Raw genomic sequence first — 14,067 nt, forward strand, 5'->3', positions numbered from 1 at the left:
CTATCCACTATCAAGTTGAAGCTCCATAGTCAAACAATAGAAAGGGACACTAAAAATTTAGTTGGTGGTTTGACAATTTGGCTGAAAGTATTAATACAGATTATTCAAATCAACAAGTTGATGAAAGTTGTTAAAAAGCAGCCATGCTTTGTACGGTGATAGACCCCTATCAGACTCAAGAGTGCCTTTTTAAAGTTACATACCTATTAGCAACCAATTTTAAGTGTTCTATGCATCAAACCCCATATCTGATTGTCAATGAGGGATAATTTCATTCAGAGTCTTCGTGTTGGTCAAGATTCCACCAAGGAAAAAAAATCGATGGTTTGAATGTTATTAAAAGAACTAAATTTCATTTTGGTCACGATATCAATCCCGACCGAGATGATCCAAAATGAGATTGATAAAAAAGATGTTATTTGTGAAAAGATCAAAACCTTGGAGAGTTTATTTCTAACCAATACCTTTCTATCATCCTTGTTTTCTCCTCTTTCAATGAATCTTGAAGAGTGAGATTCACCAATTGCAAGGTTTCATTCATACCATTTTCCTATTTGTCTGTAAAGAAAAGAGATTCTAAAATCAGAGATAGAAAACTTTGTGTACATTTCATAAAGTTTGATTAGAAGATTCTTCTTTTGCTTCAATACAAATACATTTACAAAGCTTCAGTCCTCATGTAATAAGATTAGTCACACAAGAAGACATAAAACATATTGGAAAGAATTCTGTTTTTTTTTTTTTTTTCCTCTCCTCCAACCTAATAGTTTCTTTCAACAAATCAATATTGTACTCAAAACGAAGAAAAACCAAATGACAAAAAAAAAAAAAGAAACTTCCGTACGTATTCCTGCATTCCTTTTCTTGTTATTGACAAGATATACAAAGGAGGGGGTGGAAAAGAACATTAGAAAACTTTGGTGAGCAAGTTCACTATCTATCCATTGTATCTATGCTCGTCCTGTTCCCGCACTTGCGGCCTTCTTAACTAGTCGGATGACCCCATTTTCTCGCATCCACACAAGCTTTACAAGATGCTTCAAATGTGATTACCACAACGAAAAAGAATCCAAAATCACAAATCTACCAAAATGGTTTTCCATTGAAGAAATATGCAGAGATCATATTAGTCTGACTTTAGCTGCTGCCATTGGAGAAAGATCATGTCAGGTTCAAGTAAATACAAATGGATGAATTAGATGTCATTAAATGTGAAAAATAGCATTCCAGAGTCAGTCTTGCATTCAATGAATCAGTTATAAATGCACTTAACCAATTAAATCTGTGGAATATGAGCAGGATTTTAACCTAAAGTTGATTTTGCGTATGTAACTAAAAAAAGTGAGTTTTAAAATCAAGAAGAGTACCTGCACTTATTGCAATTTGTTCCTGTGACATGAGGTGGAATCATAGTTGAAAGTCAAAATGATATTTGGGGGACAATAAACCCGAAACCACCAAATATCACATCCCAGCAGGCAGAGCATGTGGTCGAGGCCTTGATCTCATTATTGTTTCATCACTATGCCTGATCCATTCTGAAAGTCTCCATGGTTTCTGCCACTTCCATTTAAACTGTAACAGCCATTGGTGATGACTTCTCTTCCATCTCCATAGTTTTCCACCTTGTCCTACAGTTGCTAACTTCTTCATTGATAAGTGTCCTATTGGTACCATCTGCATTAATAGCACCCTTCTAAGAAAATGTGAGCTCAACTCCTAAGACAGTAAATGAATGGGGAAAATTTTAACCTTTCGTGTTTGATCTAGGGTTGCAGCAGAAACTCTAACAGAGCCATTGGCAATTCCTGCTGTATACTTGAGTTGCTTCGGGGCTGGTACTGACATTGGAGACAAAGGACCACTTAATTCATCGGCAAAGTGTTTCAATGATGGTGGTGTACTCTCATGCTCCCGATGGACCTGAAAAGAAGCAAAAATCGCCAGTAAGAAAGATTTCTAATTATGTATACAACGAATGTTGAGGGATAGGAATGGCATGATCAAGCAAAACTATTGGGGAATCAGATATAGGCAGTGTCTCAAATTACCACTGATTAAAATCAGCAACTCGAAAAGTTTCAAGTTTTCTTGCATGATATTACACAAAAACGTCACAGGTTCTATGCCATATCTATCACTGTCCATGCACCTCATTACGAGATCTCATTAGATATTTCACAGCATTGGTCTTCCCATAAGGTCATGATGAAAGAGATTTTGATTTGGTCCTATATATTCAACATCTACGGTATATGGATGAAGTATATGCGTTTATTCATATTCCATTTCGAACAGTTCGTATTCGTGCCAAATTAACCACTCAGCAGAAATATAGACCTTCACTGGCAAGCCAAAATAGGATTCGTGTCTATATGCCGCATGGAAAAGCAAAACCTAATGAACATAAATCTCACCGGTGCAGATGAAGCTAATGCAATTGCAACAGCCTTCTCTCTCAATTTTAGCTCTTTCTCTACTTCCTTTCTCCGTGTCTCACTCTGCCGCAACAATCCCACAAGTTCTTTCAGTTGCTCCTTCATTTCCCTAGTTTCTAGTTCCTTTTCCCATAATTGGCACCTGTAATAAAACAAGCAAAATGATACCTAAAATTAAGAAGAGCGGTGGACATACATGGAAAGAGTTGAACATCAATCAGTTCTCATTAAATGCCAATTTCACCTCCCAAATCCAGGGAGGAAAAAATGGGTGCTGCATAGCCCCAAAATTTCCTGGTTTTTCTTTTGAATTGCCCTTTTGGGTATCAATTATACCCTTACGATGTAGTACTAATTCTGATTTTGCACATAGTTATAAAACATGAGTAGATGCTGAAAGTTAAAGCTGCTGATCGTTTAGGCTTCTTGTATCAGTTATGAAGATGTTTTCAAACCCACTTTTACATTATTAACTCACAGTCCAAGAAACTAAAGAGTATCTCTAATCCTAACAAAAATATCAGTGACAGGAACAGAATAATTACCGTGCATCTGCAAGAGAATTGAACATGTATTGAAGCAAGTTCTTAGCATCCCCCATGGAGCGCAACTGGTTCCAACGTCCACGGTTGGTGAAGGCACGCTCTCGTTCCTCTGCCTCTGAAAGTTGTGAAGCCATCGCCACAAGGGAATTTGAGGATATGCTTAGCATATTTTCAAGTGATGTCATTCTGGCCATTCTTGCGGTTGGTGACATAGAGGATACTCTGATCATGCAAAAGACAAATTAGATACTGTCCACTTCTTTATGTGAGAACCTAGAAGGTGAATTATTTTGTTTGAAAACAATGCTTACCTAGCAAAACCATTTCTCCCCCTTGGCGGGCTGAGGCCTTTTGAAGCAAACTCATCCACTTGCCTCAGCATGGATAACTCTTCCGCAAGTGCAGCTCGCCTGGATTGCAGAAAAATCAATATGAGTTTGAATTTTATTATACTAAAAACACAACCAAGGTCTAGTATAACTCATACACTTGGCTTTGTTTTTCATATTCAAAACGAACTTCATGCACGTTCACCATCACTTCCAATTCATGGTCAAGCCAGCGTTGTAGAGATTTCTCATTGCTCTAGAAAAGAGACATGTCGATTAGAAACGGGATCAAGCTGACACAATAGTGAGGGAAGCTATGAAACAGCCCATAAAATACCTGCCCATTCATTCCATTTCCGTTTGTAATACCTGATAAAATCAACAAAAAGGAATCGAATTTTAAATCAATCAAATGGTATAAGCAGGAAAATGGTTCTCCTATGAACAAGGCATTGACAAGTTAGACACACCTTGCATTGCCTTGCAAGAGTTGCTCGTCAAAAAGAAAAATAAAGATAAGCAAAATCATAACATATCCTAATTTAGAAAATACCTGAATTTTCACGACCATTAGATTTCCGAGCTTCTAGTAGTTCTTTCAGCCTCTTGGTGGCCATTGCAGCTTCCTCTGTTTTTCTTTGAAGAACCTGAAACAAATAATTGTATAATGATAGATGGCAAGAAAGGTGACCCAGATTTTACATGCAGAACCCAATTGCTATCCACTAAAGAAACAATATTTTTAAAATCTCTTACGTGGAAACCTTAAGAGAAGCTACAAGATAATATCCATAAACAAGCATCCAATGCATTTGAACCTTGTTAACAAGGAAAGACCATTCCGATCTAAACCCCTAGTGAAGCCTACTTTTTAACATGAAATCCTACAATCCAACCTTTTTGTAGGAAATAGGACAGAGAGATGATGAATAAGGAAGCAAGGAACAATGAAGTACTAACCATTTTCTGCCGCTGATTAAGAGCTTGCAGTTTGTGCCTTTCATATTCATTTCTCCTGCCCTCCTTTTTTAGCTGTTTTGCAAAGTTGTCAACAAAAATAGTGAGTAACAGATTCAAAGAAACATAGTCGATCCACTCAATAGTAAATAGTAAAGCATAAAGGGATGAAATATATTCTGAAATAATGCGACAAAGAAACTACGTTAAACCATTGGGAAGCCAACACATCACGATCTTTCTGTCATTTTTCTCAACTCAAATTGTTGAGTTTTAATCATTTACTGACTAGGTTCAGAGGTCAGATTACCTTTGACCATTAATATAATAGTTTTACAATTAAAACAATAAACAATAAGTATTCTAAGTAAAGCTAATATGAAAAAGAGGGGAATAATTGGAAAGTTAAACTAGAGTACACTTTCTTCCTTCTGAAATTTTCTGGTAGGTGTTACCTGGAGTAGCTCTTTCTCACGGGATGCTTTCCACTGTCGAAATTGTTCTGCCTCTTGTTTCATCCTTTGTTGTAATTGAACCTTCAAGTTAAAAGACTCAGCAAATGAAAAGAAAAGAATAGAAGCACATATACGCAAGAAATAGAGGGTTTACCTTCTGAGCCTTTATGAATTGAATCTCATCCTGCAATTTTTTTGCTGCTTCATCACTTTTTTGTTTTTGCTTTAGTAGCTGAACCTGATTTTCCTGTTTTTTCTTGAGTTCTAGAATCTGCAAATAAATAGATAAAAAAATATATGGTTAGAACTTATGTTTTTTCTTGGAGGAATTTCTTTCTCATATAGAAACGGCCTTCTAAAAAGAGAGTAATTTAATCACCTGAGCCTCAAGTGTTTTGAGTTTTTGGGAATGTATGTCATGCAATTTCTGTGTTTGACCATCAGAACAAGCAGCCAGGTTTTCAACTTCAGCTAACAAGCGATCCCTCTCTTGCTGCAGGAGTGAAGAGAATGAATAAAATTTCACCACAAAAAAATGATAAAGATTTTACTGAAGTAGAGGCTAACCTGGACAGCTCTTTTCTCATCTTCCAGTTCCACAATTTTCTTCCCAAAATGCTGCTTGAGAGCTGCTGTGTCAAATCCTCCAAAAAGTTTCATTTCCGACTACAAAGTCAGTAACATGAAAATTAAAACGACGCAGTAGGATAAAAATCCTTAATGTAAACAAAAGCAGATCTCCATACTCTAAAATATAATAACTAAACCATATCCACAAGTTCTGTTAGCCTCATAAAATTGACCGTTTAAATTTTCTACTGTTGCCATCTTCCAAAATTTACCTCTTTTTGCTCTAGACGTTTATTTAGTTCATGCAATTCCTTGTCCATGCTATTCTGTAAAAGTGTATGCTCCCACTCTTTTGCCACCTCTTCATCGATTTCACGCGACTCACCTGCCAACTTGGAAACTAAAATGAGTAAAACCTATTCAAACAAAACATGGAATGGAAAGCGACATAAACTAGTAAACTTAATGTCAGAAAAGCATAATCAAGACTCAGTTACAGTTGAGTTTCTAAAATTGATGAAAAGTGAAGTTATAGAAGTCTAAATTAGATAAGGTCATACCTGATATGGTTTCACTCATTTGAAAATCAGGTGATTCAATACTTTGCAAGCCCCTTTTGAGCCCATCGCTTTTGACCGAGCAATTTATTAGCCCATCAGTTTTGACAGAGCAATTTATACCATCCTGAAAGATAGGGTCCAAGGTTCACATACAAACTTGCCGGGAGATGAACATAGCCAGCATAAACTGTACAATATTCGCAAAAGCAAAGGAAGAGGTTGAGGGTGTACATACCTGGGCACAAACTTGGGCATCTGTTTCACATTGGTCCACAATGCCACATCGACTACGGTATTCATGAAGCTCACGACAGAGATCCTGATTGGCTGCTTCAAGCCAGGCAATCCTTTCCTTGAGAACCTATTACAATGTTTCACAAATTACATGATACTCAAAATGTAGAGCTATAAAGTGTTTCATAATCATGTACCTGAATTTCATCAGAGGAAGACCCTCCACGTGCAAAAAGTTCTGCCTGTAGATATTCAAGTTGTTGCCGCATCTTTAACATCTCATTGGACATGGGGTCCCTATTGACCTGGTCAGCAATGAAGAAGAGAAATATATACCCGGATATTCATTATAGAAAGAATATAGTATTCATCATCCCAAAAGACAAATAAGGGAGCTTCCATGTACTTACAACTGGCTTATTCTGGATATTGCGAGCTCGATTCGCATATTTCAAAGTGTTGAGGGTCTCCTCAGCATTAATATCAGCAGGGCTGATGCAGGCTAAGATAGTAAAACAATTTTATTATAGGAAGAACTTAGTATTAATAACTTTTAACAAATAACAATTGCTAAGAACATTCAATTTTCAGACATAGGAGTAGGAAAAGAAGAAAACTAATGGTATGGGCGATCAAGATCAGCAGAAACTGGGGAGGAAAAGATCCATTTTAAGGCAATAAGATGCACACTTGGCAAATGTTGGCCAACAAATGCCCTAATAATATGGTTATCAATGGAGGAGGATGTGGGAAGGACACGGAGAAGCAGAATTGCTCTGACAAAGAAGAAATTGGCACATTTATGCTTCAGACTAAATAAAGATTACAAGTTTACCTATCATAACAGTTCTGCTGTTACCACCAAGAGAATCCTGCAAGTAAAATGGAGAAATTTTATTAGCCTCAAATAGGGAGAGGGGGGATGCAGAGAAACGAGTTTCTTGAGGATCAGATGATTTGATTCTCTCACTGGGCTAAAAAAATTTTCTTGGGTGCATCTTTAAATGGAATTCTTTTATCAAGTAAATCAATCCACATTCAGAATTATAACAGAAGAGGACGGCTTATTGTAACAGTACTTTTGTTAAAAAGACTATCTAAACTGAAATCAAACCTGTAGGAGTCGAGTCAATTTACTGTCCCTATATGGAACATGAACCCCTTCTTTGCGCTTCTTCTCATCACCAAGAGCGCTGATGACATTACCAAGTGCAAGAAGACCCTTGTTTATATGAACTCCTGGTATTTAAGAGAGAGGGGGGGAGGAAAAAAAAAAAACAATCTGATGAGTGAATGAATACGTGCCAAAAAAAAGAACACCGATGAATGATGATCCATTCCACCTACCTTCCTTGAAACGTAAACCATCAGAACCAGTTCTCTTGGCTCGTTCAGATCCAGCTAAATCCACCAGGTGCAATTTTGCGCACAAATACTCTTCACTTACGTTGTCAATATTGCTTTCCCCAGGAAAAGCTGGATTTAGCTTACGCATTTGCTCTAATGTGATGGTGAAGATGGCATGAGAACGACTAAAGACAGATCATAGAATTCAGAAACAGAGTCAGCATCTAAGATTCTCATATATTTTAAGTTTTCAAAGGAAATTAAATAAGGAAACCTTTATATTTCATAATACATATGAAGCTGATATCACCATACAGTAACATTTTAGAACTTTCCATTGTTTATAATCATTACTCATCATTGATGTTTCCAGTAATTTAATCATTTGAACAAAAATAAAAAACATTCTGACCTGATATATTATAACATTGATGAAATATATTATATCAGCCACAAGATTAGGTTTGATAGAATCTACAAGTTTTACAGGAATAGTGACTCAATGAGCATAGTTTTATTTTAACATACAGAAGATAAGGCATGCAAAACTATCCTGAATTAGGTTTATTCTCCTCAGAACATCATTAATTGAAGACTCAAAAGACCCCCCCTCCCTCCATATCTGATAAGATATTTAGGTTCTAAAATTTTCCTCAAAGCCTAACCAGAAATTTTCTTGGTGGCTAGCTGAAATTTCAAGAGCCATGGAGACTCTTTCCTAGACATTTACTTCCTTGGATGTATATTGTGAAGTTTTACCTTGACTGATTATTCATATTCGTGCTTCCTGTAGCCCTACTCAGTGATCCTTGCTCCAGACAAGAAGCCATTTCTTTCAGTGTGTTTACACTAACTTCTGTAGATCCTGCTAGGGTGATGACACCATTTGACGATTCACGAATTTGTATTGGTGGTTTCCCAGGTAGAGTTACTTTCCCTGCATGTCCATTTGTACCCTCCACTTTGCTAAAAGAAGTAGAATCTAGCAGGTCTCGTACCTCTTCCTTGAGAATCTTTTCCATAAAAAATTCTAGTAAGAGCTTTGCACAAGGACTTAAGATGTTTGGGAGAATAAATAAATAATAAAAGTCATCAAGGAAGGGATCATGACAACAACCTCAATAAAAGAAACATGTAATTGGAATTCCATTTGACCCTTTAGAGTTTCGATCTTGCTGAACAAGACATTCATGACTTGAGGGATGATTCCTGTCTGACAACCATCCTTAAAACCCGTCCCCATGGTATAAGTTTTCCCGGATCCAGTCTGCATCAATCAACACGATCAACTAAGAGGTGAAACAGCATGATACGAGATTTCATATGAACAGAACTACTTTAAACTTACTATACCTGGCCATATGCCAGCACGGTCGCATTATAGCCTTGGAATAGACCATCTACAAGTGGAGAAACACATTCTTCAAACATCGATGATGAGGGTGAACCAGTGCTTCCGTAGACATGATCGAATGTAAACGAATGGGATCCAATTTGTACCTGCCCCAGAGTCAGAATGACATTTAATCACACTAATTAAAAGAAAATTAAACACACGTACAAGTATATTTGTCAGTGTACTCATATTTGCAATATCAAAAATAAGTTGAAGCAACAATTTGTGTTAATGTGCTTCAAGTAGGCGAGTTGCCAGGATCTTTTGGCAGTAGAGTAATCCAAGAATGATGCTGCAAAGCTCAAGTGTTGGAACATGGTTGCCAAGCAAAACAAGCTAGCATGATTTAGAACTAGTTTTATGCACTCTTACATGACAAATGAATCAACCCAGGTTTGCAAGTGATTCTAAAATGGTTAAAATAACTTATTGTTATTTTCAAAATCACTCATAAATTGCTTTTAATCACTCAAAATCAATTTTAATAGTATGGAAAATACATTTAAATGTGTCAAATTAAACCCTGAATTGATTTTGAGTGATTAATGGTGTATTTCCGAGTGATTTTCAACCCGACAAAAGTGATTTTAATCCTTTCAAAATCACACCGAAACAACATGAATTTACAACTTTTGCTATAACTCATCAAGCAGAGGCAGCAATCACATTTCTACCCAGAAAGTAGCAAAAACTTTTTACCTAGCCAAAGATATGTGACAGAAAAATGCATGTTATGAAGTTATGATCTTAAATTGACACGCAAATGTAATAGGGATAGCAACTTTGGTCATCAAAGTAATTTTGACGGCTTCTTCGTTGGGTGAAAGTACGTTATGATTGACTCGAAAAAGAAAAAGGGAACCCATCAGAATAGAAGACCTCCCACCCCCGGAAATTAGTATCATGCCGAGGGGGCGATGATTTCAGTTTCCTAATTGAGAAATTTGCCTAAGGAACCTTAAAGACGGAGTCGGTCGTTCAAGTACTATTTTAATACAATGGCAACATCAGCCGCCAAATTGCCATAGTGATTGTTCATAAGAATCCTGAAATTTCAAAATACTCTCGCGTCACACCCCCTTCTCCCCCAATTACAATCGGTAAGCTGCCGAAGTGAAAATCACTGGTGAATCTGAAAGGAGGCTCAATCAATAAAAAGACCCATTTTACGCCATTGCACAACTAGATCTAGATCTCTCTGAACCTGAAAAATTAAAGAACTGGAAAGTAGGGAAAGAAATAAATCTCCCTAAAGAAAGTAGTCATTGAGAAGAACGTAAGAGTGCAGAATCGCCCTCCCCACTTCTCCCACCTCTCCCCACTATCAAATCCAAAGCTCTGAGCTACCCACATCTACATTAGGAGAGAGTGAAAATTACCTGAGGCTTCCCGGAGATGACGGTGACACAATCCTTACACCCTTGTAGGCGCTCATCGCCGATGAGCGGACGGATGTGGACGGCGACCTTGACGCAACAATCCTCCCCAGCTTCCATAAGAAGCAGCCAGAGGAAGAGTAGAAGAAAGACAATGTTGGGAAAGGAATTTCCAGAAAGAAGAAGAATGGATGCAGGGAGTGAAGATTATGTACGTCAGAGTCTAGCAGTGAAAGATCAATTTTTTTTGGAAAACCGTTCGCATTGTCTGAAAATGGCGGAGGAGGGTAGGATCAGAAAGTGATACAGCAACCACAACACCCCAAAAGAAGCTAAAAGAAAAAAAAATAAAATAAAAATCCGGAGCTTCAGACAATGTAAGGAAAAAAGAATGGAAGAAGAAAGAAAGTGAAATAGTTTGTGAAGGTAAAGGGCGAGAAGAGAAGGGGTAGTTGAGGAATTAGAAGGGTATGTGTTATAACTGTAGAGAGTTAACTGCTGGGACAACAACCACTATCATTTTCCTTAGTCTTCACTACACACCAGCAAAGACGGTTGCGTCTGTGAAACTTTTATTGTCGTGTTTCCCGAAATGCCCTTCTTCCCCTCCGTTGCGTTGCCACCCGTTTTTACGGGATATTACCATAGTAGCCCTGTAGGGGCATAATACACGTAGATTTGTTTTCTTGAATACCACGGTGTCCGTATTATGGAATCATGGATTAGCGTATCGCGATATATCACGTGCAGTAGCGAGAATATAGTGAGATGAAATGGGGAGGGGAGAGCAAAGGAAGCACGTGATGAGGAATGGAATGGTGTTGGCGTACGCTTGGAATACACAGGCGGATGAGTGAAATGAGTCCATTAGAATTTAGAGTAGAGGATTGTTAACGATGAAACGGGGTAGAGAAAGAAGGTTTGTTTTAAAGAAAAGAAATGGTATTATGGGAATTTGGGAATGGTAGCGTGGTAAGGAATGCACGTGAGGGAGGTTGATTTATTTGATGATTTTGGTGATGGTACTGACAAAAATTAATTGGGAAAATGGAAGTGGATGGATTAATTAAGGGAAAGGGTTAGTTTGGAGAAAATGGTGGCTGAGTGGCGCCTAACCGATAGGGACAGAGAGGAGGAGGGAGGGTGGTGATGTGGTGATGTGGTGGGGGAAGGAAGTAAAAGCCAAGGGATGAAAGAAAGAAAAATAAATAAAAGAAATAAAAGAAATAGAGGTCCCACTCAAAATGAGACAGTGCCAGCTGGTGGTCTCCCACACTCACATGGCGTTTGATCGTTTATAACCAGCTGGACCCCACCTTCTCGCGGTCAGACTCTGTGGGCCCCACTCCTTTCACACTTCCCATTTTTCTTTTAATTTCCTTTCACTTCCCTCTAGTTTCCTATTCCCAAGCGTATTGCCTTCTTGCTCCGGCCTTGACCGACGACTCCAACCAGCTCACACACACAACTCTTACGTCATAACCCCTCCTCCCTCACCTAACTACTCTTTTACCCTTTTTCTTATATCTAACCTTTGGTTAACATTATACTATTTTATATTCTAACAACCTCAACGTAGCTTGCCATTGACCTATTTAAATCCACATTTATACTTTCGTTAAATTATTAAAAAAAAAAAAAAATGCCCCTCAACTTTATAGAAAATATCCTTTCAAAATTATTCTTCAACTTTTAAAAATAGTTCAAACAATACATTTGTTGGTAATTTTTTATGGAAACCGTTAAAGTTTTATTTCAAAATATTTCAAAACATTTCAAAAATACCCCTAACTTAATAAAAGTTCAAAAATACATTCACCTTTAATATTTAAACAAAAATCATTAATTCTTCATGACATAAATAATTTTAAAAATAAAAAAATATTTCTAGTGATCAATTTGTTTTAAGTTTTCTTAACTTTGAAAAAAACCAAATTTAAAATAAATTATATAGATATCCTCACTTTTTTCATATACGTACTCTCATATTTCTCTTAATTTTCTAATTCTTAGTTTATACCAATGTTTCAACAGCCAACATAAAAACAAAAAAAAATTAAGTTAAAACATAAAATACCACAAAATTTCACCAAATTTCAAAATCAAAATATCTTTTTGAAACATACCAAAATGATAAATAGTCAAATATCGTGCATATAGATACTCTCGTATTTCTCTTAATTTTCCAATTCCTAACTTACACCAATTTTATCAACAACCAAAATATACCAACGTTGTGACGCTAAAAGCCCCCTCACGAAGCGCCTTATAGAGCAAATTGGAAGCACACGTATCAAATGGAGAGCGACGTAGTGCCGTAGGGCATGACTACAACACTTGCCTAGCAAATTATTTATATGAATGGCGCAAGGCACAAATGTCGTAGCACTTGCATAATGTCATGCCTCCCCTTGTTCAATTTCACCATTTTGCCTCTCATTGCTTGCTAATTGCTCCATTTAAGCCAAAATTGTATCCGAAACGTCCCGACGGCTTCCTTTGCTCGATAACCTATCTAAGAACTAAAATAAATATTAAATTTCTAAGAACCAACGTGATTTAGGTTGATACTTTTTTTATTTGACTATTTATCGTTTTTGTATGTTTCAATAGTAGATTTTGAATTAGGAATTTTGTGAAATTTGGTGGTATTTTATGTTTTAACTTAAAATTTTTGTTTTTATTTTAGTGGTTGAGAAAATTGGTATATACTAAGAATTGGAAAATTAAGAGAAAAATATACGAGTAGTTATATATTAAAAAAAAAATGAGGATATCTATATAATTTATTTTAAATTTGGTTCTTTTCAACCTTAAAAAATCTTCAAACAAATTGATCAGGAGGAATATTTTTAATATATTTTTAATTTTTAAAGTCAGTTTTGTTATGATGAATTAATGGTTTTTGTAAAAATACCAGTGGTGGAGGTCTTTTTGAACTTTTATCAAGTTAGGATATTTTTTAAACGTTTTGAAAGTTCTGAAGTATTTTTGAAACAAAACTTTAATGGTTTTCATAAAGAATTAATGACAAAGGTATTTTTTGATATATATTTTTTTTAAGTTTAAGAGTATTTTTGAAAATTTTGAAATTTAATAAGCATATTTTACTCAAAGTATAAAGTTCAGAGGTATTTTTTATAACTTAACCAAATAGTTATCATAGTTAATTAAGTTATACTTATGTTCATATTTATAATTTAATATTTAAATTATAAATATGTACATAATTTTTTATGATAGTATCTTTTTTGTCCATACACCTAATATACAAAATAGTGCGTCTCTAAATGTCTTCGGCTACATGTACTTATCTTCGTACTCTAGAAAGTTTCTAATATGTCATTTAGCTTTTAGTTATGTGTCAATGAGTCCTTATTGCTCACATATCAAATTATAATTGCATTATATAACTGCACGCATAAAATTCATATGCATGATTTTCAACATTACACATTCATCATGTCCAAATTTTAAAATAATTAATAATAGGTAAAATTGAGTATAGTTCATTGATAACTGACATATATTTACAAAATAACTACATAAATAAAGACAATCGTAAAAGTTAAAATTCCTTTTGATAGTCATTTTCTAAAAAAAAAAAAAAAAAAAAAAAAAAACACTAATTGTATCCTTTTGTTTATTTTCCTTCTTTATTGCTTTTTAAGAATTGCATAAAATTTGTCTCTAGAAACTTGTTTTTATTTTTAAAATGGGATACAAATGTTATAAAAAAAACTATAGAAATTGGAAGGAAGTAGACATAATTTGGTACGATGTCTTTTTAAGTATCATTTTAAAATATAATGTCCCAAATTAATTAGGGAAGAGATCAATCATAGATATATAAGTGAATG

General features: G+C 35.7%; 1 protein-coding gene across 2 annotated transcripts; it reads right to left on the bottom strand.

Moving 5' to 3' along the window:
• Window positions 1-589: 589 nt before the first annotated feature.
• Window positions 590-11,083, bottom strand: LOC120085159 (kinesin-like protein KIN-4A). 2 transcript variants are annotated; one of them, XM_039041041.1, is made up of 26 exons: window positions 10,211-11,083; window positions 8,789-8,935; window positions 8,553-8,702; window positions 8,195-8,448; window positions 7,436-7,620; window positions 7,203-7,327; window positions 6,924-6,960; window positions 6,499-6,590; window positions 6,286-6,393; window positions 6,090-6,215; window positions 5,855-5,978; window positions 5,567-5,679; window positions 5,292-5,390; window positions 5,104-5,217; window positions 4,879-4,995; window positions 4,725-4,805; window positions 4,273-4,344; window positions 3,866-3,959; window positions 3,650-3,681; window positions 3,471-3,568; window positions 3,295-3,393; window positions 2,984-3,205; window positions 2,418-2,580; window positions 1,753-1,923; window positions 1,368-1,677; window positions 590-1,141 (listed from the first exon to the last, which is right to left on the bottom strand). In XM_039041041.1, exons 1-25 carry the CDS (start codon window positions 10,325-10,327, stop codon window positions 1,465-1,467), a joined length of 3,153 nt encoding a protein of 1,050 aa, XP_038896969.1. In that variant the 5' UTR covers window positions 10,328-11,083; the 3' UTR covers window positions 590-1,141; window positions 1,368-1,464. The 2 variants fall into 2 exon arrangements, with proteins under 2 accessions (XP_038896969.1, XP_038896968.1); XM_039041040.1 differs by having other exon boundaries at window positions 590-1,144; window positions 10,211-11,082.
• Window positions 11,084-14,067: the final 2,984 nt, after the last annotated feature.

This window comes from Benincasa hispida, chromosome 9 (assembly GCF_009727055.1).
Source record: "Benincasa hispida cultivar B227 chromosome 9, ASM972705v1, whole genome shotgun sequence".
NCBI lineage: Eukaryota > Viridiplantae > Streptophyta > Magnoliopsida > Cucurbitales > Cucurbitaceae > Benincasa > Benincasa hispida.

What these genes read in the sequence shown, in the direction of transcription:
- LOC120085159 (XM_039041041.1), bottom strand. Translation starts at nt 10,327, where the DNA reads ATGGAAGCTGGGGAGGATTGTTGCGTCAAGGTCGCCGTCCACATCCGT. An exon ending in AATATGAATAATCAGTCAAG is followed by an intron (nt 7,621 to 8,194) that starts GTAAAACTTCAC and finishes ATCTGTCTTTAG; the next exon opens with TCGTTCTCATGCCATCTTCA. An exon ending in TATGAAAAACAAAGCCAAGT is followed by an intron (nt 3,394 to 3,470) that starts GTATGAGTTATA and finishes TCTGCAATCCAG; the next exon opens with GCGAGCTGCACTTGCGGAAG.